At 34.0% G+C, this 27,898-nt stretch overlaps 1 protein-coding gene across 22 annotated transcripts in view; it reads right to left on the bottom strand.

The window, feature by feature from the left end:
* The window catches only part of TRIM37 (tripartite motif containing 37), a 213,840-nt gene that overhangs the window by 127,938 nt on the left and 58,004 nt on the right, over positions 1-27,898 (bottom strand). For 19 of the 22 annotated variants that reach the window (XM_056814198.1, XM_056814182.1, XM_056814183.1 and 16 more), the window contains 5 exons: positions 25,850-25,974; positions 25,102-25,152; positions 23,588-23,669; positions 9,355-9,431; positions 128-307 (listed from right to left, as the gene is read on the bottom strand). In XM_056814198.1, coding sequence (XP_056670176.1) covers positions 128-307; positions 9,355-9,431; positions 23,588-23,669; positions 25,102-25,152; positions 25,850-25,974 — 515 coding nt within the window. The remainder of the gene's footprint in view (positions 1-127; positions 308-9,354; positions 9,432-23,587; positions 23,670-25,101; positions 25,153-25,849; positions 25,975-27,898) is intronic. The other 3 variants (XM_056814193.1, XM_056814189.1, XM_056814197.1) reach the window with 1 other exon arrangement.

Genomic DNA, 27,898 nt, shown 5'->3' with positions numbered 1-27,898 from the left:
ATTACTTTAAATGCAAATGTTCAGCATTAGAGTTTATTTAAATTCATCTTATTCTTCACAGAACAAAGTTTTCTGAATTTTACTTTAAAACAAAGGATAAAAGTCACAATAAGAAACTCTCCATTACCTTAAAATTACTGTATCATTTTGCCGGTTCAAATAACCTTCGTTTGCAAGCAAATCCAAACGGAAAAATCTATTATAACCCCAGCATTCTCCAACTTCAAAATCGGATGCAAATTCTCTAATGATATTCTTGGTAGGATCATTGGAAGACTGATGAACCATCTCTACACGGTACTCATATCTAACATTAAAAAAATATATTAATAAATGGCAAATGGATATTAAGAGTTCTCTCTAAAGAAATGCAAATTGTTAACTACTAGGGGAAGAACTGCTTCATTCACTAATAACAAAGGAAATGCAAATCCTTTAAGTGAAAGTCAAAAACTTTGAGGTTTCGCTTTATATCCAAAAAATCTACAGTGACAAAAGATGGAAAAGACAATGTTGACAGAACAAAGAACACACTAAACACTATTGATGGAACTGAGAATTGGTCTAAACATTCTGGAAGGCAATTTAGAATTCAACTAAATAATTTGATCACTTTGAAACAGAGATTCACACTACTATGTATATGCCCAAAGGTGATAAAAGCTAGAAAATGGTCCCATATATACCAAGATATTCTTGGCAGCACTTTTTGTTATAGCAAAGAAATGGAAATAATACATATCTACTAACTAGAAAATAGCTAAAAAAAACTGTGCTATGTGAATGTAAATAGAAGCAAGAGAAGACACATGAACTAATGCACAATAAGGACGTGCTAGGCAAAACTAAGTAAAAGACATCAATACTGACTATACCAATGAAAATGAAAAGAACATAAATATGAAATTGAATTACCAAGCTTGGATGCAGGAAAGAGATGAAAAAATAACTTTATAAAAGTGAGGGATTATGTTATGTGAACTACTGCATATACTTTCAGTCAAGGTTGATGATTGGAATTTCTATACTACTTCCCTCTTCATTCATTCTTTTTTATTCTTTGTTATTCAAATAGCACACTGGGTAAAGGGAAAAGAGGGTTGGGTTGAAGGGTAGAAATATGTTAAAAAATAAAAGTGGCAAAAACAAAAACTCTCAAAAATGTTTCATGGTAGGGAAAAATGGTTTTGTACACAGGGCTTAACATAAACTCAGGACAACTCATGGACAAAAAGGTTTAACTCCTGTATCCTACTAGAGTCTGCAAAAGTTTATATGGAACATATAACCAATCAAAACCAACACTCTCCTTTGAAATGAGTCAAATGTTTGAGAAAAATCATCTCCCAACTGATAAATAGTCAAAGGATACAAACAGGCAGTTCTCAGACAAAGTAATTAAACCCCTCTATAGTCATGCAAAAAAAAAATGCTTTAAATCACTATTAATTAGAGAAATGCAAATTTTAAAAACTCTGAGGTACCACCCCACACCTATCAGATGGGCTATTATGACAAACTAAAATGAAAAAACTTGGAGGAAGGATATGTGAAAAATTGAGACACTAATGCACTGTTGGAGAAGTTGTGAACTGATTCCATCATTTGGAGAGCAATTTGGACCTATGCCCAAAGTGTTCTAAAACAGTACATACCTTGCAACCCAGCAATACCATTACTAGGTTTGTATCCCAAAGAGATAAAGAACAAAAAGAGGAAGGCCTTAATATGTTCAGAAATATTTAAAACAGTTCTTTTTGTGGGGGAAAAAACTGGGGAATGGTTAAGTAAATGATACTATATGATTGTATGAAATACTATTGTGCTATAAGAAATGACAAGCTGAAGGAGAATTCAGAAAAACCTGGAAAGACTTACATGAACTGAAGCAAAGTGAAATGAGCAGAACCAAGAGAACATCGTACACATTGACAGGAATACTAAACAATGAACAGATGTGAATGACTTAGTTATTCTCAGCAATATTATGATCCAAAACAATCCTAAAGAACTTACGAGGACAGCCTTTCCATCCATGCTGTCCGCATAGAGGAGAAGCTTTTCCATTCATGCTGTCCTCCCAGGAACTGCTCCCCATATTGTTGTCCCGCCTTGCTATCCTCCTGGCCATTTTCAACATTACTTTCTAAATTAATAAATTTCTCTTTTTGTTTTTAAGCCAAGTTTTGGAGTCTTGCATTCTTGCAAAAGGTATCCTTCCCGAAACCCAAAGGTATCCTTCCCGCCCATTACATTTTGACGCCTTTTTGGCTCTCCTGAAAGCTACTCCTGTACCCCGGATCATCCATGAGGACACAGCTTCTCAGGTAGGAAGGAGCCTTTTCTTTGACTTCTGTAACCTCCATCTTTTGGGTGATATCTTTGTGGGAACTCTTGTGCTCTCTCCCATCAGCCCCAGATCAGTCTGGCCTCTGGAGATTGGGGTCTATCTATCTGTCAGCTCCCCCTTATACTGGAAGACGTTCTGGTGTGTGGGAAGTCTTGCTCGCCTCAGTGTTAAAACTGAGTGCTCTTGGTTGGGCAACCTCTGTGGACGCACAGTTGTTGACCCTCCGGTGTGGAACTGGCCATCCCGCATCTAAATGGGACAGAACAGAGAGTACCCCGAGATTCCCCTTTGGGGTGTATACTTAAAAATTGGAAAAAATTGGCACTAAACAGCTTAAAGAAAAAGCAACCAATTTCTTTTTGTAATGTTGACTGGCCACGTTATATCCTTGGTAAGCAAGAGGCGTGTCCTATCCATGGCACCCTAAAATTCAGCCTGAGGTCAAGCCAGATAGGGACTAGCCAACCCAATTAAGACAAAGGGAGAAGCATGCTTGCACACCTCTCCTGTTGGGAAGAGTTCAAGCCTAAGCAGCCTGAGCGAAAATTCAGTTGGATTTTTTGTTTGTTTGCTTTATTTTCTCTCATGTTAAATAGCTGAGCACTATCAAAAAAAATGATGAGGAAATTGACTTTCAGTTACCCTAAATTCTAACACCAGGTGGCAACTGGACATATTTTATGGACAGAAGCTCCTTACCTTTTAGCTTTATTCTCATACTAGGCTCCCAGTTCTCCAAAACTCTACTCTTTACTTGGATTTTAAGGCAAGGGCCCACCAAGAAATCCAGGCGGATACGGGAAACCGGGAAGTTATCAATTCACTGATCAGATCTACCTTTTCCTCTACTGCAGAGAGGAAGGGGGTTGATTCTGAACAGAGAGACAACTGGTGAGAAAGCCCTATTTTGGGGATTTTTAAATGTCTTACACCTTTAAAACTAAGGTTTTTTTCAACTTGTAGAACAACCTATTAATTATCTTCTGTTTTGAGGTAAACAGGGAGAGAAAATTAGACCTGATAAATCTCCTTTTCCTGTCTGCTAGCCAAAAGGAAGTAATGCTTAAATCTGTCTATTAGAGGTATTTATTGGTATTTTATTTGAAAATTGTGATCATGTATATATGTGGGTTTAGAAAATAACATCCTAATTTTAATTTTGTCAGACACTGAAATTTCAGTTTCTATAGAAAAGCCACGGATCAGTTTTGTAAAATAGGTTTTAGCAGTGTTTAAACTTACCAAAAATGGGTTTTTGTTTAAAATTATCAAATGGTTTTCATCTCAATGGTTTTCATTCCAGTGTATTAAAGTTGGACTAACTTTATTATTACATTTAACTTCTTGGTCTTGAAAATAGATAATCAGCCTGCTTGTCTTTAAAGGCTTGCTTTAAGGTTTATGGTCCTTAAAAGGTTTCAAATCTCTAAATTTAAAATAGATCCTATAATAAATACTACATGATTTATGAAATTGTTTTGAAATGTTATGTGAGTTGCTGCTGAAACATGTATTTTAAATAGTTTGGATGTAAACAAAAGCTCATTGTAAACCTGACTCTACTATAGATTTTGTTCAATACTCAGTGATTACATCAGTTTACCAATTTGTTCTATGAACTGAAATTTATAATGGTTGAGCCCTATGCTAAAGATGGTTCAATGATGTAATCCTTTAAATCAGAATTCTTTGGGGTTACCGATTAGCAATTTAAGTGATATTAATAGAATGTTTGTTTGACTTATGATGGTAAAAGCAAGACAGAGAAGGTAGAGAAGGTATGTTGGGTTTGAATTCATAAGAAAGAGGGACTTTGATCTAAAGTCCATAAAGCTTGAGTATGCAGGTTTGTGAAGGAAGAATGGAAGTTGTGTTCTGCTTTTTAATCAGAGGGTTTTGGAGGGAGGGAGGGAGGGAGGGAGGGAGGGAGGGAGAGAGAGAGAGAGAGAGAGAGAGAGAGAGAGAGAGAGAGAGAGAGAGAGAGAGAGAGAAGGTGAAAGAGAACAGATAGATGTTCTGTTCTCATAAATGTATCTTTAACTTAGGGATAATTTCTAGATTTGATATATATAGTAGAGCTAATGAATTCAACATTCCTGTTCAGGTTTTGTGACTAAATTGTGATAAATTAATTATTGCCAAAATATGTAAGGAAAATTGCTATAATGTAGACTCATAGGCTTTAAGGAATCCTTAGAGAGGGCAAATGGTCAGAAAAGCTTGTTTGAGGATATGGAAATTTGTTTCTGGTCTGCTGATAAGCAGAATTTCTCTGAGCTGTAATGGGTGACACTTGTCCTTTAAGGAAAAAGAAGGCTTCTGAGATCCAATAGCAAGTGCTCTAAGGTGAAAGTCCTAGGATGGTTATAGAGAAGGCAGCTCAAGACTCACCTTGGACTCAACTTTCCTGACCATCTAGGCTGCTGATCCTTGAGTGAAACAATAATGGTAGTGCCAGCCTTGCTTGGTACACAAAGCCACTCACTGTGCCCTTTGTGACATGAAGAGATATTTTCCCTTTCTGGGCCTTCTTCCTTGGTGACACACGAATTCCCATAATCAGTACATAATACAAATTGGAAAACTAAAGTTTCCATTTCCCCAAACAACCTATTAGGTTAATAATTGAACATTTTCAAATTGTTAGGAACATACTTTGAGAAGTAGGTGAAGTTTATAAATTGATGGCTTGTATTTGCAACCTTAATTGAAGTTTGGATCTTGAGCTTGGAATACCTCAAAGCTCTCCTGAATTTTTCCCAGAATCTGGAGTAATGAAATTTATCTGTAAAATATTGTTACCAAGAGTTTATAGATGTTATAGACACAATGTGTACTTTGCAAAAGGATATTCTTTAACAGAAACATCACATACAAACTCTGCAAACAACTCTGGAATTCCTAAAGGGATCTATTCCTGTCAGAAGGTGATTTCTGAAGAAGTCTGTTGGCTAAGATACCCAAATGCAAATGTGTAATGCCAATTGCTATTGTATTGTATTGTATTGTATTGTATTGTATTGTATTGTATTATTCTCCGTTTCTATCTGGTGTTCTAGTTTTTGCCCTAGTCCTGGTTTCTAAACTTCTATTTTAGGGGCTGACTCTCCCCTTGTGACCTATCTGCCCATCAGGGGAAGCAGTCACTGGACATCCTTCACATCTCCAAGCAGATTCCCAGCTACCTAGGACCCAGGCATTCACTGAAGACATGTCGCTAAGACCCTGTGCCCACAGCCTTTCCTTCCCTGCTATCTTAACTCCTTTTACTTTAGCTCTTAATTACCTGACCATAACTATTTCTTTCCTTAAATTTTGGGTCTTCTATGTTTTAAATCATGCATACCCAGCCAGCTGGACATATAATTCTCTGATTAATCTCTCTAGTTGTTTCTAGGGTAAAACCACTCATGGGAGTCACCCAGATGCCAGATGCCACCATAACCTCGGCAAACATCCCAGCCTGATGCTCTAGACATGGCCTACAGTCAATACCTCTCTCTCCTAACGGATAGGCAGGGACATCTTTACACCCATTCTCAGCTCTGAAGAAGTTACAGAAGACAGAGACCACCCTCCCTTTTCCCTTACATATTAGGAGAGGGGGAGATGACATGGGCACTGTACCCCAGAAACTATTATCAGGGAAACTCCTTTGCCTTTGCATCCTTGTGACTCTTAACCTAGAAACATCCAATGACCCCACCTTGGGTCCTGAGATGTTTACCCTCTTTTGTCCTCTAGACTTAAGATAGACAAAGATGAATCTTTATGCCTCCAGGCAGACCCCAGTCAGATGACCACCCCACCCCACCAAATGCCTGAGGGACTAACATTCTATAGGCCATGTCCATACCATGACATAGCATCTTTTGTAAAAAGTATAAAAACCCCAGAACTGATGTCGTCTGGGGGGACAACCTATCCATCCATGCTGTTCCCATGGAATAGCCTTTCCATTCATGATGTCCTCCCAGGAACTGCTCCCCAACTTGCTGTCCCACCTTGCTATCCTCCTGGCCATTCTCAACATTACTTTCTAAATTAATAAATTTCTCTTTTTGTTTTTAAGCCCAAAAAAAAAAACAACCAAAAAAAAGAACTTACGATAAAAAATGCTATCTGCTTCCAGGGAAGGAACTGAAGTCTGAATCTAGACCAAAGCAAACTTTTTCCATTTTCTTAATTTTTTTGTTCCAAGTTTCCTTCCACAAAAATATTAATATGAAAAGACATTTTACATGATTGCACAGATAAAAATCTATATAAGACTGCTTATCATTTTGGGGGCGAGGGGAGGGAAAGAGAGAAATTAAGACTCAAAGTTCTTTTTAAAATGTAAACTAAATTTTAAAAAATTTTGGAAACTGCTCTTAAATGTAATTCGGAGGAAAATTTTTTAAATTAAATTAATAAACTACATAGGATTACAAATGAAATGAATCATTTTGAGACAGTAAGATAATTTTTAAACTCCCTGAATTATCAACATAACCCTCCTTCTCTGGTAAAGAATCTCTGTTCTACAGTAAGCCAACCACATCTTTCCAATACCATAACTTGGCAAAAGGCAAAGAATATAAGATATCTGATTGTGTTTCCTTATTTACCAAAATTAAGCATTTGGTTTGGAAGAATAAAAAATTGTCTCAAAAGCTTTTCCTCCAACAAAGTGTTCCCAATACCTGTGTCAAAATCATACAAGATACAAAAGCAACTTTGTACAGTGACCTAATTTTTAATATCAAACAAGATACAAAAGAATGCATGCTCAAAGGATTTTTTGCCATTATGTAGACAACACTAAGCACAGAGTTCTAGTGGAAGGAGGACATTCAAGGTTCTTCAGATGCTCCTGTTCGTAGAGGACATTTTACTGACTGCATCAAATCTTAAACCACTTCAGAGCCTCCTAAATTAGACCTATAATCACTTTCAAAAAAAGTACAAATATCAGTTAATTTATTCAAGCAGGGGAAAAAAGTGGGAGAACAGCCACCATCTAAGCAATAATATATGTTAGATGAAGAACCTATTGAGTTTGATTCCAAGATTTAATCGGAATGCCAAGGGTGCATTGGATTTCATTTCAGCCAAGTACTCTTGATTACTCCAAGGAACTTCCTAAAACAAAGACTCAATTTTTTTAACACCAATACTCTTCTGATGATGATACATGGAGGCAATGCAGGAATACTAGTCTCTAAGGAATTAAAATTGTGGAAGCATCATGAACATGAGAAGACTGTAGTATATTAGCAATGGAAGACTGTGCAAAGAGGCATAAAGGATATCAGAGATGTATGAATGTAAATGAAGATAAGATAATGTAAAAGCCAAATTAAGCAACTGGTTTGTATTCATTGTTTTATGTATCTTTACAGCTTTCCCCGCATGTAATCCCATTAGATATTCAATATTTTAGTGATAAGTTCTAACTATAGATTTAATAGTAAGCAACAGTCCCAGGAACTAATTGATTGAATAACTGTGTCTGAAAATTATAAATTGATGATCATAATGTGGATAAAATTAAAAATGTTCCTTGTAGTACTTTGCAAAATATCTTTGCTAAGGAATATGCATGTGCTTTAGCAGCCTGGATTATATCCAAATGTTTCTGAAGCCACTAATCTATGATATCTCATTTAGCTACAGAATAACATTGGCAATCTTTATATCACTATATATGGAACAGGTGGCTACATAACCTGCCCTACAGAAAGAATATACAAAAAAATCCCTGACTTTCTTGAGGAAGAAGATCAACTGCTAGGCCTTCTTCACTGGAAATTACAGCTGTCTGACCTCAGGGAAAAGAAGTATATGGTGGCCCTCCTTTTGAGGAAAAAAAGATGCAGCTGACCTACCCCACCACACACATACTCTTGGGGAGAACTTATGTAATCTGGCTATTTTTTATAAAATATAAATACCTGTCAGCTGAAAAGCTTATAGTCTCAGACTATAATATGATTTGCATGTACACAAGTCAGTTTTCCTCAGACCATTCCCAGTATTTTTTCTTTTATAACAGTTTAGAGAGCAATACGTGACCTATATGTTCCACTGGAACCCACATATGTGAAGGCATATAAAGAAATGTCCCAAATGAAGAATTTGAAGGAGGATGTAGACAAGAGTTACATAAGAAGAGAAGTCATGGAGGCAAGCATGCTGCTAGAATACCTGAATCACGGAGATCACAAATTAACTAAAATACATGCAAATAATTCTTTAGCCTCCATTACAAAAAAAATTTTTAGTTTTTCAGTAGAACTATGATGGCACCATTAGAAACCCACTTTTCTAATAAAATACATCCAAAGGAAATACTCTCCAAAAGTCATTTAAAACAATTCACTCTTGTCTTAGACACTTTAACTCTGAAATTCCTCTTTGCCTAAGAATTTCTACCACAAACAGTACTCAGTTATCAACTGTAAATGTGCATCACTCTCATTAATGTGGACCTTTAAGAGAATTTCAACTTGATACTTAAAGGTCAAGAAAAACCTGCTTTAAAAAAAAAAAAGAAAGATCATTTGGCAGTCTGCATTATTCAAATCACAAGGCTATATATCAGAATATTTTACCAAATCTGACCTTTACAAAAAATGTGAAATGGGCTGCTTTTGCCAATAGCATATTGCTGCTCAAATAAAGACTAACTAACCACATGGTTAGAGATAATGTAAAGGATGTTTTCAGAAAGGTTCAACTTTGAAATAGATGGCAATTGAGGCATAGTGACTAGAGAAGCTGAGGATAATTCCTGATGCATTACCTTCTTAATAACTGGTGGCTAGGTCAGTTGAAGCTTCAGGTTTAAAACAAAACATACTGACACTCTATACCATACATTTCATGTAGAGATTCACCAAGACATTGCAAAACTATTTTATAATTATAGCAAAAAGGCAAAATATGTTAAAAGTTAATTAATTAAAATATATACACTCACACAAACACAGAAGAAACCAATATTTAATAGTGTTTCTTACTTGGAAGTTTCTGGCAATCCAGCTGAGAGTTCCAGGAACACAGAGAGGTAATAACCACGCACAACTCCATTTCCATCCTTAAAAAGAATATAGTATCTATGATTAGCCTATAATTTCCATGTACTGGAAACCAAAATATGCTGTTTTACCTATGAATCTATCTAGCAGATATCTACACTCAGGATAAAATAATAAACACATGAGACACTCCAGAGCCCAAAACTACAATATTAATGGCTCAATCATCTCTATTCCTATATCTTAAGTTATTAACAATCTAATGAAATGGTTATGTTGTTTCCTTTCATTTGTTCAATTGCAAGGAATAAAGAAAGATGAAATTTATTTATGACAGAAGCAAAAAAGGTAATAGTATTTTAATACTGTCTTAATTTGAAACATTAAGCAGCAAAATTTCCTAAAACACTGTTAAAAAGATACATACAACTAATAGATTTAAGACATAAAAGAGATACAACTGGATCCTTTTTGATTTTGAATAATTCTAAATCTTGCTTCAAATTGCTTATAAGAATAGGTATTTAAATATATGAAACAGCATAAAAATGAGGTCACAAAATGAAATTTTAAAAAACAATAAAGTAAAAGTTTTAGTCTTTTGACTACATGGTTCTAGTTCCCATTAGTGTTGTTCTTTTCATTATACTTTCTTCATTTTGCACATCTTTCTTTTAGGTCTCTTCATATTTCTTTGAATTACTCATATCCTTAACTTCTCACAGAGCAACATTTTAATATATTCTCAGTAAAAGACTGTACAATTATTTCCCAATTGTTGGTCAATTAGTTTTTCCCTCCAGTTTTTATTCTAATAATACTTGAAGAAATATTTTTGTACACATTTACTTTGCACACAATAAATTCTGTAGGGTATATAATTCTAGTAGAAGGGCTACTAAGGAAAAGAGGAATATGCATTGATAACCCTTTTTGGATAATTCCAAGTCATTTTATAAAACTTTTTGTTAATTCACAACTCCAATATGAGATAGTTCTGATCATTATTGTTTCACTGAATAATCTGAAATATGGGTATATAAGTCCTTCCCTTTGCCTTTATTTTTAATAATTCCTTTAATATTTCTCACTTGCTTTTCTAAATGAATTGTTGCCATCTTATCTAATTTTATCACACATGATATTAATGTTTTTAAACTGTATAAAATTAAAGCTAAGAATGAACTTCATGAGGAGTATCATCTTTATTTTATTACCTTGGCACAACCATTAACAGTGATTCATGAATAAATGTTTGTCATGTTTGTAAAATTATTTTGTAATCGATTTTACATAAGTTCCATATGATTTTAGTATGTTAATTAGTAATTATTTTTCTGTTACTAAATTATGTATAACTTGCCTATAACTTTTTAAGTATGTATTAGTAATATATAAAGAGACATTGGGGAGGGAATTATATACTGCCTAAGTTGTTTATTAATTTAATTATCTTCTTTCTCTTGTGTTTTTAAAATAATCATATCCTCTGCAAATACTTATTTTAATCACTCCTTATCATGATAGTTATTCATCTAATTTTTCTCATCTTATTGCTATGGCTATAATTCTAGAACTATATCTGTATCTATTAGAAGTGAGCAGCTCTGCAAACGCTTGTTTTAGGCAGAAAAAAATTAGGTTTCTCAATAATAGAATATTTTCTTAAAAAATAAAATTTATCTTTCTTATATCACCATAGTATCACGTATTCCTTCACTTTACCCTCCCAGAAACCTATCCCTTAAGATAAATAGTATTTTTTTAGAGAGGAGGGAAAATAAGTCAGCACAACTGATCAATAGATTAAAAAAGTGAAAATATGTGGAATATATTAACACCTCTGAATCTCTCACCTCCACAAAGAAGTATGGGGGTATCTTCTCATATCTCTTCACTCAATTTCTTTTTGATTTTTTAGACTGTTATATTTACTTTTGATTTTTTAAAACATTATTTTATTTGGTCATTTTCAAAAATAATTCATTAGAAACAAAGATCATTTTCTTTTTCTCCCCCACACCCCCCCTCCTCCCAATGGAGATGTGTGATTCCTCTAGGTATCACATGTGTCCTTAGTCCGAACTCTTTTCTGTGTTGTTGGTATTTTCATTAAGGTGTTCATTTAGAGTCTCTCCTCAATTATATCCCTTCCATCCCTGTAGTCAAGCTGTTGCCTTTCCTCGGTGTTTTTACTCCCCTCGTGTGTCCTCTGCTTGAGGGTAGTGTTTTTGTTTTCTCCTTGATTCCAGCGGATTGTTCAAGGACATTGCATTGCCACTAATGGAGAAGTCCATTACGTTCGATTGTACCACAGTGTCTCAGTCTCTGTGTACAATGTTCTCCTGGTTCTGCTCCTCTCACTCTGCATCACTTCCTGGAGGTTGTTCCAGTCTCCATGGAATTCCTCCACTTTATTATTCCTTTTAGCACAATAGTATTCCATCACCAACATGTATCACAATTTGTTCAGCCATTCCCCAATTGAAGGGCATCCCCTCATTTTCCAATTTTCTACCACCACAAAGAGCGCAGCTATGAATATTTTCCACAGGTCTTTTTCCTTATCTCTTTGGGGTACAAGCCCAGCAGTGCTATGGCTGGATCAAAGGGCAGGCAGTCTTTTATCGCCCTTTGGGCATAGTTCCAAATTGCCCTCCAGAATGGTTGGATCACTTCACAACTCCACCAGCAATGAATTAATGTCCCAACTTTGCCACATCCCCTCCAGCATTCATTACTTTCCTTTGCTATCATGTTAGCCAATCTGCTAGGTGTGAGGTGATACCTCAGAGTTGTTTTGATTTGCATCTCTCTGATTATCAGAGATTTAGAGCACTTTTTCATGTGCTTATTAATAGTTTTGACTTCTCTGGCTGAAAATTGCCTATTCACGTCCCTTGCCCATTTATCAGTTGGAGGACGGCTTGATTTTTTGTACAATTGATTTAGCTCTTTATAAATTTGAGTAATTAGACCTTTGTCAGAGGTTTTTGTTATGAAGATTGTTTCCCAATTTGTTGCTTCCCTTCTAATTTTGGTTACATTGGTTTTGTTTATACAAAAACTTTTTAATTTGATGTAATCAAAATTGCTTATTTTACATTTTGTGACTCTTTCTATGTCTTTCCCTTCCCACAGGTCTGACATATATACTATTCTGTGTTCACCTAGTTTACTTATAGTTTCCTTCTTTATGTTCAAGTCATTCACCCATTCTGGGTTTATCTTGGTGTAGGGTGTGAGGTGTTGATCCAAACCTAATCTCTCCCACACTGTCTTCCAGTTTTTCCAGCAGTTTTTGTCAAATACTGGATTTCTGTCCCAAAGGCTGGGGTTTTTGGGTTTGTCATGGACTGTCTTGCTAAGGTCACTTACCCCAAGTCTATTCCACTGATCCTCCTTTCTGTCTCTTAGCCAGTACCAAATTGTTTTGATAACCATTGCTTTATCATAGAGTTTGAGATCTGGGACTACAAGGATACCTTCCTTTCCTTGATCCTTTGTTATTCCAAATGAACTTTGTTATGGTTTTTTCTAATTCAGTAAAAAAAATTTTTTGGAAGTTCAATGGGTATAGCACTAAATAGATAAATAATTTTGGGTAGGATGGTCATTTTTATTATATTGGCTCGTCCTATCCATGAGCAGTCTTTCCAATTCCTCAAGTCTAGTTTTAATAGTGTGGAGAGTGTTTTGTACTTCTGTTCATATAGTTCCTGTGTTTGTCTCAGGAGATAGATTCCTAAGTATTTTATTTTGTCTAGGGTGATTTTGAATGGGATTTCTCTTTCTAATTCTTGCTGCTGAGCTGTGTTGGAAATATATAGAAATGCTGATGACTTAGGCGGATTTTGTATCCTGCAACTTTGCTAAAGTTGTTAATTAGTATGACTAGCTTTTTGGTTGATTCTCTAGGTTTCTTTAAGCAGACCATCATATTATCCGCAAAGTGTTAACTTGGTCTCCTCATTGCCAACTTTAATGCCTTCAATTTCTTTTTCTTCTCTAATTGCTACTACTAGTGTTTCTAGTACAATGTCAAATAATAGAGGTGATAATGGGCATTCTTGTTTCACTCCTGATCTTATTGGGTTCCCCATTGTAGATGATATTAGCTGATGGTTTTAGATATATACTCTTTATTATTTTTATGAAAGACCCTTTTATTCCTATGCTTTCTAGTGTTTTTAATAGGAATGGGTGTTGTATTTTATCAAAGGCTTTTTCTGCATCTATTGAGATAATCATATGATTTTTGTTGGTTTGCTTTTTGATATAGTCAATTATGTGGATGGTATTCCTAATATTGAACCAGCCCTGCATCCCTGGTATAAATCCTACTTGATCATAGTGAATGGCCCTCCTGATCACTTGCTGAAGTCTTTTTGCTAGTATCCTGTTTAAGATTTTTGCATCTATGTTCATTCATTAGGGAGATTGGTCTATAGTTTTCTTTCTCTGTTTTTGACCGGCCTGGCTTTGGAATCAGTACCATATTTGTGTCCTAAAAGGAATTTGGTAGAACTTCCTCTTTGCTTATATGTCAAATAGTTTGTATGGTATTGGGATTAGCTGTTCTTTGAATGTTTGATAGAATTCACTTGTGAATCCATCAGGCCCTGGGGATTTTTTCTGAGGAAGTTCTTTGATGACCTGTTGGATTTCTTTTTCTGATATGAGATTATTTAAGAATTCTATTTCTTCTTCTGTTAGTGTAGGCAATTTGTATTTTTGTAAGTATTCATCCATATTGCCTAGATTGGCATATTTATCGCCATGTAATTGGGCAAAGAAGTTTTTAATGATTGCCTTAATTTCCTCTTCATTGGAGGCAAGATCCCCTTTTCATTTATGATACTGGTAATTTGCTTTTCTTCTCTCCTTTTTTTAATTAGATTGACCAGTACTTTGTCTATTTTGTTTGTTTTATCAAAGTACCAGCTTCTTGTTTTATTTATTAGTTCAATAGTTCTATCACTTTCAATTTTATTAATTTCTCCTTTAATTTTTAGGATTTCTAATTTGGTTTTCTTCTGGGGGTTTTTAATTTGTTTGCTTTCAAGTTTTTTGATTTGCATGTCTAATTCATTGATCTCTGCCCTCCCTAATTTGTTCATATATGCATTCAAGGATATGAATTTTCCTCTGAGTACTGCTTGGCTGCATCCCATAAGGTTGGAAAGGATGTCTCGCCACTGTCATTTTCTTCAATGAAATTATTAATTGTTTCTATGATTTGTTCTCTAACCGATTTTGGAGCATTATATTATTTAATTTCCAATTGATTTTTTATTTTGCTCTCAATGTACCCTTCCTGATCATTATTTTTATTGCCTTATGATCTGAAACGGTTGCATTAATTATTTCTGCTTTTCTGCATTTGTATGCCATGTTTTCATGACCTAGTAGTGCATGGTCAATCTTTGTGAATGTGCTATGTGCTGCTGAAAAGAAGGTGTATTCCTTTTTGTCCCTATTCATTTTTCTCCATATATCTATTAACTCTAATTTTTCTAGGATTTCATTCACCTCTTTTACCTCTTTTTAATTTATTTTTTTATTTTATTTGTCTAAATTTGATAGTGGTTGGTTCAGATCTCCCACTAGTATAGTTTTATTATCTATTTCCTCCTTCAATTCTCCTAGTTTCTCAATTAGAAATTTGGGTGCTATACCTACTTTTGATTTTTTGATGTATTGTTCTTCCTACTTTACAATATTGTAGTTCTTGTGTATATTCACTTGGCTCTGCTAACTTTAACTGTATCAGTTCATAACATTTTTCTATGTTTATAATTATTACACACATCATTTCTTACAAAATGGTAACATTCATGTATGACAATTTGTTCAGTCATTCCCCAATTGATGAGCACCTATTTTGTTAGCAAGTCTTAGATATCACAAAAAGTGCTACTATAAATATTTAAAAATATTTGAGGTCTTTCTTCTATAAAAGGTTTCCATGAGGTTTAAAACAATAATGGAATCTCTGGTTCTACGGTTATGAATACTTCAGTAAATTTAGATTCATTAATCTCAAATTGCTCTCCAGAAAGTTTATGCCATTTCATAGCTCTACCAACTATGTATTTTATTTATATACTTTAGCTTTCCAAAACACCTCTGATATTGACTACTTCCAATGTATGTCATTTTTACCAATTTGTGGAGTATAAGTGAAATCTCAAAAGTTGTTTTGATTTGCATTTCTCTTACTTCTGGGGCATTTTTAAAAAATATAGTGGTTAATACTTTGCAGTTCTTTTAAGAACTATTTGTTCATACCCTTTAATCATTTATCTACAGAGGAAGAGCTATCAATCTTACATATGCTTATTAACTACATATATCTTGGATACCAAATCCTTATCAGAAAAATCTGATGCAAAGAATTTTTTTACCATTTGACCACTTCCCTTCTTATCCTGGACACATTAATGTTGCCTGTGCAAGTTTTTCAGTTTCCAGTAATCAACGTTATCTATTTTATCTTTTGTAATTGTCTCTATTTCTTGTTTGGTTAAGCATATATATCTTACCCATAGGTATAAGAAGCATATGATCTGTTTGTCTTCATTTTTATATTACAATCTTTATGATTACGGCACATATTGATTTATAATATATTATGGAGTAAGTTGCTATTCTAAGCCTAATTTCAATGTCAGATTTTTTTTCCAGTTTTCCCAACAGTTTTTTGACAAACAGGGAGTTCATATCTAAGTAATTTATGTCTTTTATTTTAGAAATACTGTAGTTTATTAAGTTTGTTTCTGAAGCTAGTAATATTCCATTTAAACAATATAGATGGTTTTGATGACTGATGCTTTAAAAAACAATTTCAAGTCTAGATGGGCTAGTTCCCCTTCTTCTTTACACCTTTTTCATCATTTCCCTTGATAATCAAGATCTTGTTTTTCCAAATAAAGTTTGTTATTATTTTATCAAGCTCTGTAAAGTATTCCTTCAGTAATTTAAATAGCATATCATTTTAAAAGTAAATTAATTTTGTCAGTGTTGTCTTTTTTATTATATTGGCACACCCTAGCAAAAGCACTGAATATTCCTCTAGTTATTTAAATTGTTCTTTATTTCTTTAAGGAGCACTATGTAAATGAATCTACAAATTTTATGTGCTTTGGGAAGGTGATCCAAAAATATTTTATAGTTATCTGGAGTAATATTTCCCTTTCTAGTAACAATACCTGTGTTTTGTTATGATATAGCAATACTGTTAATTGTTGGAAGATTTATTTTGTTGTCTATGACTGATGACGCTATTATCTAAATTAGTTTCTCTGCTGATTCTCTGAGATTTTTCCAAATAAACCATGATATCATTAAAAAACAAAGATGGTTTGAGCTCTTCTTTACCTATCTTTAACCTTTTCATTCCTTTCTCTTGTCTAATTGCTTTTGTTAGCATTTCCAGAATGATCTCAAATAGTAGTGAGGAGAGTAGCCATCCTTGATTCATTTTCATATTTACTGGAAAAGGTTCTAAGGAATGCCACTGAGTATGATGTTTGCATTTGATTTTAGATATGGCTTTCATAGTATTAAGGATCTCTATTATACTTAATAGAATTTTTAGCACAAAAATTATATTTCGTCATACTTTTTCAACAGCCATTGAGATGATCGTGTGGTTTGGGATGATATGGTTTTTAATGTGATTAGGTTGAATGTTTTCCTAATGTCAAATCATACTTGCATTTCTACTACAAATACCATCCAATCATAATGAACAATTTCTTAGATAAATCACTATAGTTTGATAAGATTTTTGCTACATTTTTTAGTTACTGAGTTATTTTAAATTATTTTATTTTCCAAATTACATGCAATAACAATTTTCAAGATACATTTTCCAAAATTATAAGATCCAAGTTGTCTCCCTCTCCCAGATGGTAAAATAGTATACTTTGGTCTGCATTTTGATTCCAATAATTCTTACTCTGGAAGTGAACAATGCTCTTTGTCATAAGTTCTTCAGAATTGTCCTGGATCATTGTATTGCTGAGATTAGCTGAGTCTTTCACAGTTGATCATTCCACAATATTGCTGTTACAGTGTATAATGTTCTCTTGGTTCTGTTATTTCATTCTGCAACAGTTCCTACAGATCTTTCCAGCTTTTTCTGAAATCATCTTACTTATTTCTTATAGCACAATAGTATTCCATGACCAACATGTACCACAATCTGTTCAGCCATTCCTTAATTGATGTTCATCCCTTCAATTTCTAATTCTTTTGTCAACACAAAAAGAGCTGCTATAAATATTTTTGTACAAGTAAGTCCTTTCCCTTTTTAAAAAATCTAATAGTGGTATTACTGGATTCAAAGGGTATGCAGTTTTAGAGCACTTTAGACTTGGTTCTAAATTGCCCTCCAAAAAGGTTGGATCAGTTCACAATTCCAACCAACAATGCATTAGTGCGACAATTTTGCCACATCTATTCCAAAATTTATCATTTTCCTTTACTGTCATATTGGCCAATCTGAGTGAGATGGTTCCTCAGCATTGTTTTAATTTGCATTTCTCTAATCAAGAGTGATTTAGAGCATAATTTTTCCATATGATTACTGATAGCTTTGATTTCTTAATCTGAAAACTGCTTATTCTTATTCTTTGCCCATTGATCAATTGGGCAATAACTTGTGTTCTTATAAATTTGACTCAGTTTTCTACATATTTGAGAAATGAGACCTTTGTCAGAGAAATCTGCTGCAAAAATTTTCCCAAGTTCTTTTTTTCCCCTTCTAATCTTGGTTACATTGTTTTTGTTGGTACAAATTCTTTTTAATTTAATATGATCAAAAGTATTCATTTTATATCTCATAATGTTCTCTATCTCTTGCTTAGTCATACATTTTTCCCTTCTCCAGTGATCTGGTGGTTTTCTATGTTCCTATTCTAGGTTCCTCTAATTTGCTTATGATATCATCCTTTATGTCTAAATCATATACCCATTTTGACCTTATCTTGATATAGGATGTGAAATATTGGTCTATGTGTAGTTTCTGCCATACTGTTTTTCAGGTTTCTTGGCAGTTTCCATCAAAAACTGAGCTCTTATCCCAAAAGATGGGCTCTTTGGGTTTATCAATGACTAGATTGATAAAGTCAATTACAGTTTACTAAAGTCTCTTGTCACTCTGTGCTACTATATAATATTTCCTTTATGAATTTGAAAGTTAAGGAATTTGGAACAAATAAGTTTTCTCCTGATGTTTGTTGTCTATGGTTCCTTTCAGTATAATACTTTCCTTGTGAATCTCTTTTAATTTTTTATTTTAACTAAGAGTCCAATGGCAACTCCTGCTTTAATTTACTTAAAGCATAATTTTTTCCCCTCCCATCAGTTTTATTTTCAGTGTGACTTTTTTTAAAAAAATGTGTTTCTTGGAAGGTTTATAGATTGTAGGGTTTTGTTGTCTCAACAAATCTGTCAACTCTTTTTCATTTTATTGTCTAATCCATTCACATTTAAAAGTACTAAGAGTAAAGTTTATACTTTCCTCCATCTGTTCTCTAAATTTGGTGTTTTTCCAAGTCATAATTCCCCCCGTTTTCTGCTGTAAACACATATTCCTTCAATTATTTTAATTTTTTTCAAGGTGGCTCTGTTCCTATAGGCAGATGTTGGCAAAGCTGTGGCACATGTTCCCCAGTGTTTCACAGGGGGCTGCTGTGTTCCCCCTCTCCACTGGAACTGGGGACAATGTTCACATACCCTGCCCCACCACTCAGCAGCCCAATGCAAGTACTTCCTACCTCCGCTATCTGGGGTAATGCAGGTTATAGGCTCTTGTCTCCTCATCCCAATGCCTCTTCTCACTTACTTTTTTTCACTTTTATTTCTTTAGGATTTTCTTTATTAGTCCCTTTTTCTCTTCTCCTTCTATTTGATAATATATTTCTTCCCCCTCTTTTTTCATCTTAGTCAAATAGATTTTCCCCTTCCTATCCTCCCCTTCAGCTATTCTTCTATTCCTTAATTTTTTTAATTTTTTTTATTCCTCTTTCCAAAAAAATAATTTTTCTCATTCCTTTTATTATCCATCTTTTTTTCTATTCTGGACCCTCATTATTTGATTAATGATCTCTATAATCATCTAGGCTCTCTCTTTTCTCCGCATTCTTCAAGCAAACAAAGCTTCCAAGACATTCTTCTAGGCTTTCTTCTAAGTACCTTCTAAGTACTTTCTGCCATTGGCTTGTAGGGCCTGCATCATAGAGACCCCTTTTCTCAGGGTATGGCTCATTCCCAGAACAATGCCAATCACTGCAAGTATTCTAAAGGATATCTGAGCCTTCCCCTAATTATACCATCCATCACTGATCTGTATCCTCCTTTGTTGACCTTTTTACCCCCATATCTCCCTGAAATCTACTAGGGTTCATGCTATCAACTCCTCTAAAACCAGGTGTCCCCTAGGTTTCTAACTGCCTCCCCCCACCCCACCCCCACACAAAATAGTAAATTCTTCAAGTACCAGGTCCCCACCAGGCATTATTCACTATTAGGTCCTTCTTTCCTTTGACTAATCATCTCTCTTTACCCATAGGTACATTCATCAGAGGTACTCCCGCCCATCTCCAAAGTAAGGCCTCCTTCCTTTCCCTATTTTTCCCAATATTTACACCCTCCAACTCACCCACTCCACAGTATTCTTCTTATTCTGAGGCCATAGAGGTCACAATCCACTCATTTCTAAGTCCTGGATTTGACCCTTATGCATCACAAATTCCTCTCTCCCTCTGTTCCTCCTCTCTTCTACAAACCTTTACATGTTGTAATGTAGCTGCACAAAAAAGCACTGATTCACCTGTAAGCAAAATATTGCCAGATTCTGTACATAATGTCCCCTTATCCATCTCTTCACTGTTATCTCTACCAGATTTCTACATTCATCTCTATCTCCTTGTGCAACTTTAGAAAGAAGTTTCTTATTGGTCTCACTATTGTTATTCTGTCCTTGCCTGCTACATTTATTCATTCTTCTTGCATTTTTATTTTTTACAAAGTCAGAAAAACAAATCATCTCTTCAGTTCTGGTTTTCTGTCTAGAGAAAAGTTTCAAGCTCTTCTTTATTACTGAAAATCCATAAGCTTTAACTCAGATTTACAGGACAGGATTTGGAGGATGCACCCTGGGAAGCATCCTAAGCTCCACTGCTCTTCAGAACACATTATTCCACTCACTCCTTTTTCTAGTGGATGTGGAATTTGTCTTGCATTATTTGAATTCTCTTTCCTCTGTATTTGAAGATCTTTCCCTTGATGGCTTAAAGAACTTCTTTCTGAATTGAATGATTAAATTTAATGACTATGTGTAATGTAATTTGCAGAAATAGGCTTTTTCTAGAAGCAATCTGTGTCTTTTGATTAGCATTTCATTTTCTAGGTTCAGTAGTTCAAAGCAGTTCTCTTCTATTATTTCCTTCATCACAGTGCTATGGGGTTTTTTTTTTAAATCTATTTTTTTCTTCTTGGAGACCTATGATACCTTAAACTGTATCTATGCACCCTGACTTCATCTAGTCTCTCTTTTGTTTGGTGAAGCATGCCATTACAGAATTTAAGTTTTCCCATTCTGTTCGTTATTTTGACCACAAAGAACATAAATTCTGCTCTTATAATTCTTGTTTTTCTTCTAAACCACTTGTTATATTTCCATATTCTCCTCCAATTATGCCACAGGTTTCTGTGGCTCATCAAAGTGCTAGATCATTTTTGTTTGTTTTGCAGTATTTATTCATAGGCTATATTTCCTTCTGGTATTACTGTTTTTCCCAGTGATTTATCTGTTTATGTTTAAGATCTTTGAGTTTTCTTTTTCCTAAAATCTTTGGTAATTTCAACTCTTTTTCATCATATTTTCCTTATTTTTCACTTGACTCTCTCCATTCTGACTATGGTTTCTTTGGGAGCTGCATAGTAAAGCATGTCAGCCTCTACCTAAACTTGGCAAATCACAATTCAGCCTAGGTCTCTCACCCCAGCTGACTCCTGAATGGCCAGAACTTGTCCCAACTAGATGCTATGCTCTTTCCCTCAGCCTTGATGTAATGCTGAAGCCCTCTCCACATCCCACACTGCTGGGAGCCATCAGACCATGAAGCCTTGACAGAGTCACACGTGGTAGCTGAGGAGACCACAAAGTGGTCCTTGGTGAGATGTGATTGCCCACTTAGTCCCCCTTTACATGACCTCTTTCATCAATGCCCCTTACCTATGAATTAACATGATTATTATTCCCCCAGTCTCAAAAGAAATAATGCAAGAGCAAAATACCAGTACCCTAATTCCCCAAAATATCACAGAAAGATCAGACCCTTAAACCCAATCCCAAAAAGACTATCAAGGGTTAACTTTTATTTAGATACATAAGCCCCAGTGAAACTGCAGCTACAGGCCAAGCCCAAAAATTTCTCATGAAGCCAGCACACAAATCAATCATAAAGGCTCATATAATAAGTACAAGTACATCAAGCTTTTCAATATGCCTCAGTGACTCGATTTCACAAAAACCAGTAACTTGCCAGTGGGAAACTCCATAGTAAGAACCCAGAGAAATGACCAATCTAATACTAAATTTGAATTGTGTTCCCAGTACCCCTCAATCTCAATGATATGATTGATGAATTGTTTTTTAAGAACTGCTGATTAATTATTCCATTTTATTAAAAGCAATAAGTAGTTTTCTTTGATTGATTGTAAGCTCAAAACTTCTCATAGGGTAATGAGAAAATTAAGCCACCTGTGACAAAATCATTTATCTTGTGTGCAACCTTTATTCTATCTTTAATCACAATACAAAATTATAGAATGTTAATCAAGTGATTTGTTTAAAGTTAATGTATCACTTTTCCAATTATCTCTCTTTGAACATGTGTTAGATAATGCAATCTGCGTGCCAAGAAAATGGGTATAAAAATAAAAGATAAGCCTGGAAATGGCGGAGCAGCTGTTAGATGCAAAGCAATCCCATGGCTGTTATGATTAAGCTGTCTTCCTTTTGTTATTTTTGTTGACTGATCGTTCACTACCAGTCAAGAAACCCTGGAGTCGTGGGCGAGGCTGGATTCTGACCATGGCACCATACCCCCACCCCTGCCAATACACACAGAGTATCCTGTACTGATGATGTATCACTTTCCTTCTATTCCTGTTTTCTGGTCTGGCACAGGAAGTTCCGAGCTTTGCAGTACTAGTAATTTAGAGCCCCGCAACACTGTTTTCCCTTGCACTGGCAGGTCAGAAATTTGCAGCACTGATGCTATCAGATTGCAGCTCCTGAAGGGCTACCTATGTTCAAGCTGCTTGTGGAAGCCTGAGCAAACTTCCATACCCTGGAACTGGGATCACCAAAGCCCTGGAAAGCAGGGAACAGGGCCAGGGTGTAAGAATAGATTTTGTTGCAAGCATTTTGTCTTGTCCTTGGGTCTGATAGTACAACCTCAAAGTATAGGAGCAGCCTGGGGAGGGGTGCTGAGTAAGCTCAGGGTCAAAAAGCATCAGTTCTCAGTTTGGTGGGGATGTTGCTTAAATTTTTTTAATCTTCTTTTGGACTCTTGGTACCTAAACCAAGGAGACAGCTGGAGTTGCTTTATATTTGGGGCAGTTATTTCTGTTTTGAAGAGGTGTGAGAGGTCATGGGGAATCAGAAAAAATAGCTAGTCCTGGATCCTGTTGCTAAAGTGAATAAGAATACTAACTCTTGAGACTAAAGAAATGTTTTCTACCATATTAAAGAAAAATCTTTTCTCTCCTATATTTTTATAATTTTTCTCATAAATGGATATTTGTGTTTTACTGATGGTTTATTCTATAAATTGGCATGATCAAATAACTTTTTAGTAGTTTCTTTTTAATGATGCAGTGACCTAATTTTATTCCTAATACTAAATCATCATAATAATCTTTAATATTTCATTTTATAAATATCGATAGAGCCTCAAAACAAAACTCAATTTAAAGTGACAATTAACTCTATTCAGATTTAATTTCTTGGAGTAAGATTCAAGAACACATAAAAAAACATGGAAATACTGCTCTTTCTAAATGCCTGAAAATTTGTAATTTTCTAGAAAATAGATTGGTGGATGTGCTTAAGAATGCTAGAAAAATGAAAGAGATAAGATAGATCTGAAACAATAAGAATAAAAAAGATTTTTTAAAAAGATAATCAAAATCTTACTGGGTAAACTTTCAACCTCCAACAAAGCCCCGAAACTTGAAGAGGTGGACTGTAAACAGGATCTGCTCTCTGGCGCAAAGTACTAAAGGAGAAAGAAAATATCCTAATGTTAATTTATGACAGCTAAATAAATCAAACTTTGTGGCAACTGAAATCTTAGAATAATTGCTAATAAAAAGCCAGCAACTATGAAAATATAATGTTTGTGTTTTATAAATTTATGTTCCTGAACAAAGAATATATAAAAGAAATTATTTAATTAGACTTAAATTTCCAAACAGCATTTTCATAATGACCAACTCACACTCATATTAATTAGTCAGAACATTAAAGGAAACCAACTCCAAAATGGCAGAATTGAGAAAATAATACTCTCCACTGAATTTAATATTGTGACCTATAAATTTTTGTTATTATGAAAAGAAATAAGAATGTAAAGAAATGGAATTAAACTAGGGAAGCAGCATGTTTGATAAAATTAGTCACAGAAAGAGCTGGAAAGATCTACATGAATTGATGCAGTGTGAAATAGCAGAACCAGGAAAACATACACAGTAACAGAAATATTGTCTAATGTTCAGATGTGATAAGACTTAGCTACTATCAGCAATACAATGATCCAGGACAATTATGAGGAACTTACAGATAAAGAATGCTATCTACCTTCAGAGAAAGAATTATTGAAGTAGGAATGCAGATGAAAGCATATGATTTTTCATTTGTTTGGGTATAAGTTGTGCGGTTTTGGTTTTATATGATTAGTCGCTTATAAAAATGGACAATATGGAAATGTTTTGTGTGATGATACATGTATAACCCAGATTGAATTGCTTACTAGCTCCAAGAGGGGGGGTAGGGAAATAAAGAGGGAGACAATTTGAATTATATAACTTCTGAAAACTTATTTGGAAATGTATTACATGTAATTGATAAAAACTTTTTAAAAAGATAAGAATCAGGGGGACAGCTGGGTAGCTCAGTGGATTGAGAGCCAGGCCTAGAGATGGGAGGTCCTAGGTTCAAATTTGGCTTCAGACACTTTCCAGCTGTGTGACCCTGGGCAAGTCACTTGACCCCCATTGCCTAGACCTTACCACTCTTCTGTCTTGGAACCAATACACAGTATTGGTTCCAAGACAGAAGGTAAGGGTTTAAAAAAAAAAGTTAAGAATCAGGGTCAAGATTAAGATGTTTATTAGCTACCTCTCTCTCCTTTAAACTGTTTTATTTATTTAATACTAGAAAAGAACATTTAAAATAGATGTACTTAACATTAAGAAATCCTATAAGAATATTAGCTTATGTGAAGGCATCCGATTTTTCTCACTAAATAATCAGGATTTTAACAAATAAAATTTTTCTACAACAAGGAATAGCAAAATTAAGGAAAATTAAGGAAATATAACTTCTTATAGTTCCTCCTTATAAATGAAACTTATTTATAAGCAAATATTATTTATAATGACTAATTTTGTACATATTTTATAAAATATCAGGTTGCCAAACAGCCTTACCTGAAGTTCTCTAAAACAAAAGTAGTTGAATCATAAGCTGGCACTAATTCACTAGAAAGACAAAACATTTAACACAATAAATTATTTCACTTTGTAAAACAAATTAAAAAATAAGATAATAAGCTCTCAGATAAAAGTCATAATCCTATAAGCATGAATAGCCAACATCAGATATACCCTTAATTAAACAAATATTTATTGAGTTCAAACTCCTAGAACCTGGACAGATTATATAGTTCATTATTATTCACTGGCAATAATCTTGTACAATTTCACAATGTTGAGATTCATGTTATATATCATAAGAATCAAGAATAATTGTAGGCAAGAAATCAGAAACACTGATCCCAGTGGCATAACAAAGGATATTTCTAAATAATACTTTTATTTTAGTGAACATATATTGACCAAAAATATTCTTCTCTGTGGCACATGAATATTTTTTTAAAAAGTCAAACTATATCTATTACTTGTCTAAGGCAGGAAAGAGCATTGTCTCCTTGTGATACATATTAGAATGCTCAAGCGGAATAAAAATATGCCTTTGCAGGTTCAAAATGATCTAATTAAGTCTCCCAAGTTGTTTTTTAGAATTAAAATCCAAGTATCTATCCTTACCACATTACATTGGTCATATCATAATGAAGTATTAAACAAGTTAGGACTGATAAAATCAATTTGAAGCTTAAAATTAAGATTTAACATTTGGAATGTAACTTATAAAGCCAAAGAGTCTCAAAATCCATACCTTGTAAAATCTGGTGGCACTGGAGTTGTAACAAAAGATGCCATAGGCTTTCTATGAACCTGTTGAAACATCATGAGGATCTCCGAGCTTTTAGATATTAATTCACTCTTACTACATGAACGCAGCTGTAGAAAAGACGATTTATAAAAAATCATAATCAGAGTAACATGGACTTCCCAAAAATGGTATCCAAATCATTTTAGTGCAATTAAAAAATATAAACAATTAAAACAAATTTTCCCCCTTTCGTAGATATAAAGTAAAACCAACTTAAATGATTCTTTTTAATACTCTTCAAATTAAAATATAAGCAAATTATCAGTTCCAAAATGAAGTTCATTGAGACAGTATTAATCAAGAACTACTAACTGAAAATAGATATTCAAATAAAATTTTATACAAATAATTAGAAGCTAATTATTAAGAGGTAAATATTTTTAATGTTTGGAACCATGCTGGTTAGGGATAATAAGCTTTCATTAAGTAGAAAGGAGAGGAAGAGAAACAACGTTGGGTTTTTCAAAGGCAACAAAACACCACTAAAAAAGCACTCAAACTAAATTTGTAAATGACTTCACTAAAGAATATGAAAGGTTTTGTATTCAGTTCAATTGCTTTTTCTGCATTTCATATTTCCTTTTGTGATAACCAACTCACAAAGAATTCAATTAGATAAAATTTAAAATGAAAACAGTTGATAACAATAGGTCGTAACAGTATATTTAAGGAAACATTCTTATAATTTACTTTCAAATTATAAATATATATCAAGAAAAAAATTAAACAAGCAATTGAAACTAATTTCCTCAAAACTGTAATGACCAAGTGTTGCCTCAAAGAAAAGGTAAGAATGTATTTCCTATTTACAGAGCTTGGGGGCTAGGAGTTTGAAATACTGTAATATAATTTTTCCCCCCTGTGTTGTTTGCTGAGCTGGTTACTAATTATTCTTTGTTGGAAAAAATAAAAATTAGTTCTCTGGGTGAAATTAAGGGAGAAGAGAACCACAATACAAAATGTTAAGTGACAGAAAAATAAAAGCTGTCTATTAAAAAAATTTTTTTTTAATTCTTAGTGTGCCGTTTTGGTTCTATCTTTAATACTGAACCCCTTCTCCCATCATAATTTCAAGGTCCAATCTTACTGTTTCTACAAGATATGACTAGGTACGCCCCAAGAGATTTAATTTTTAAGCCACAGCAACTCTAAAGAGACCTACTATTTCTATCTCTCATCAAAAAAAGAAAAAGCAAATTAACAAATTGGAAATGCAATAATAATAATAATCCCCAGGCAAGCATCCAAATAGAAATCTTGAAAATCAAAAGACAAATTAATAAAAATGAAAGTAAAAATGTTACTGAACAAATAAAATTAGGAGCACATTTCATGAAAATACCAAGATTATCTTCTACATAAATACTCATAGAAGGTTGTGGGTAAAATGAGCATTCAGAGCAACTAATCAGTGGCCAATATAATATATAATATAAGATGTAATATATTAAGACCAATGAATTTAAAGCCGGAAAAAAACTTCACGATCTGGTCGAACTTAATTATTTACAAATAATTATTATATATATATATATGTATATATATAAAATAATCATTACAAATAAGGTTTTAAGAGATGAAGATAATAGAGGTAGTAAGGAATAGAATCAGGACTCTAACCAGATTCCAAAACCATAATTCTTTACCTTAAACAAATAATGGCTTCTCTTGTGACTTTAGATTTTTATTTATTTTCAGCATTCATTTTAAAAAATTTTGAGTTTCAGCCCCACGCACCCTCTGAGAAAACAAGCAATATGATACTCATTATACATGTGAAGTCATACAAAAGGTAGTCCATTTTAGCCATATTGCAAAAAAAAAAATAAGACAAGAAAAAGAAGGTAACAAAGAGTATGCTTCAATTTGCATTCAGAGCTCATCACTTTTCTCTCTGGAGGTAGAGGGCATTTTTCATCATGAATCCTTTGGAATTGACTTGGATCATTGTAGTGATCAGAGTAGCTAAGACATTCTTACAATGTTTTAATG

This window comes from Monodelphis domestica, chromosome 2 (assembly GCF_027887165.1).
Source record: "Monodelphis domestica isolate mMonDom1 chromosome 2, mMonDom1.pri, whole genome shotgun sequence".
In the NCBI taxonomy this organism is placed as follows: Eukaryota; Metazoa; Chordata; class Mammalia; order Didelphimorphia; family Didelphidae; genus Monodelphis; species Monodelphis domestica.
Note: the sequence above shows the minus strand (reverse complement) of the source record. Positions and strands in the feature narration are given on the sequence as shown.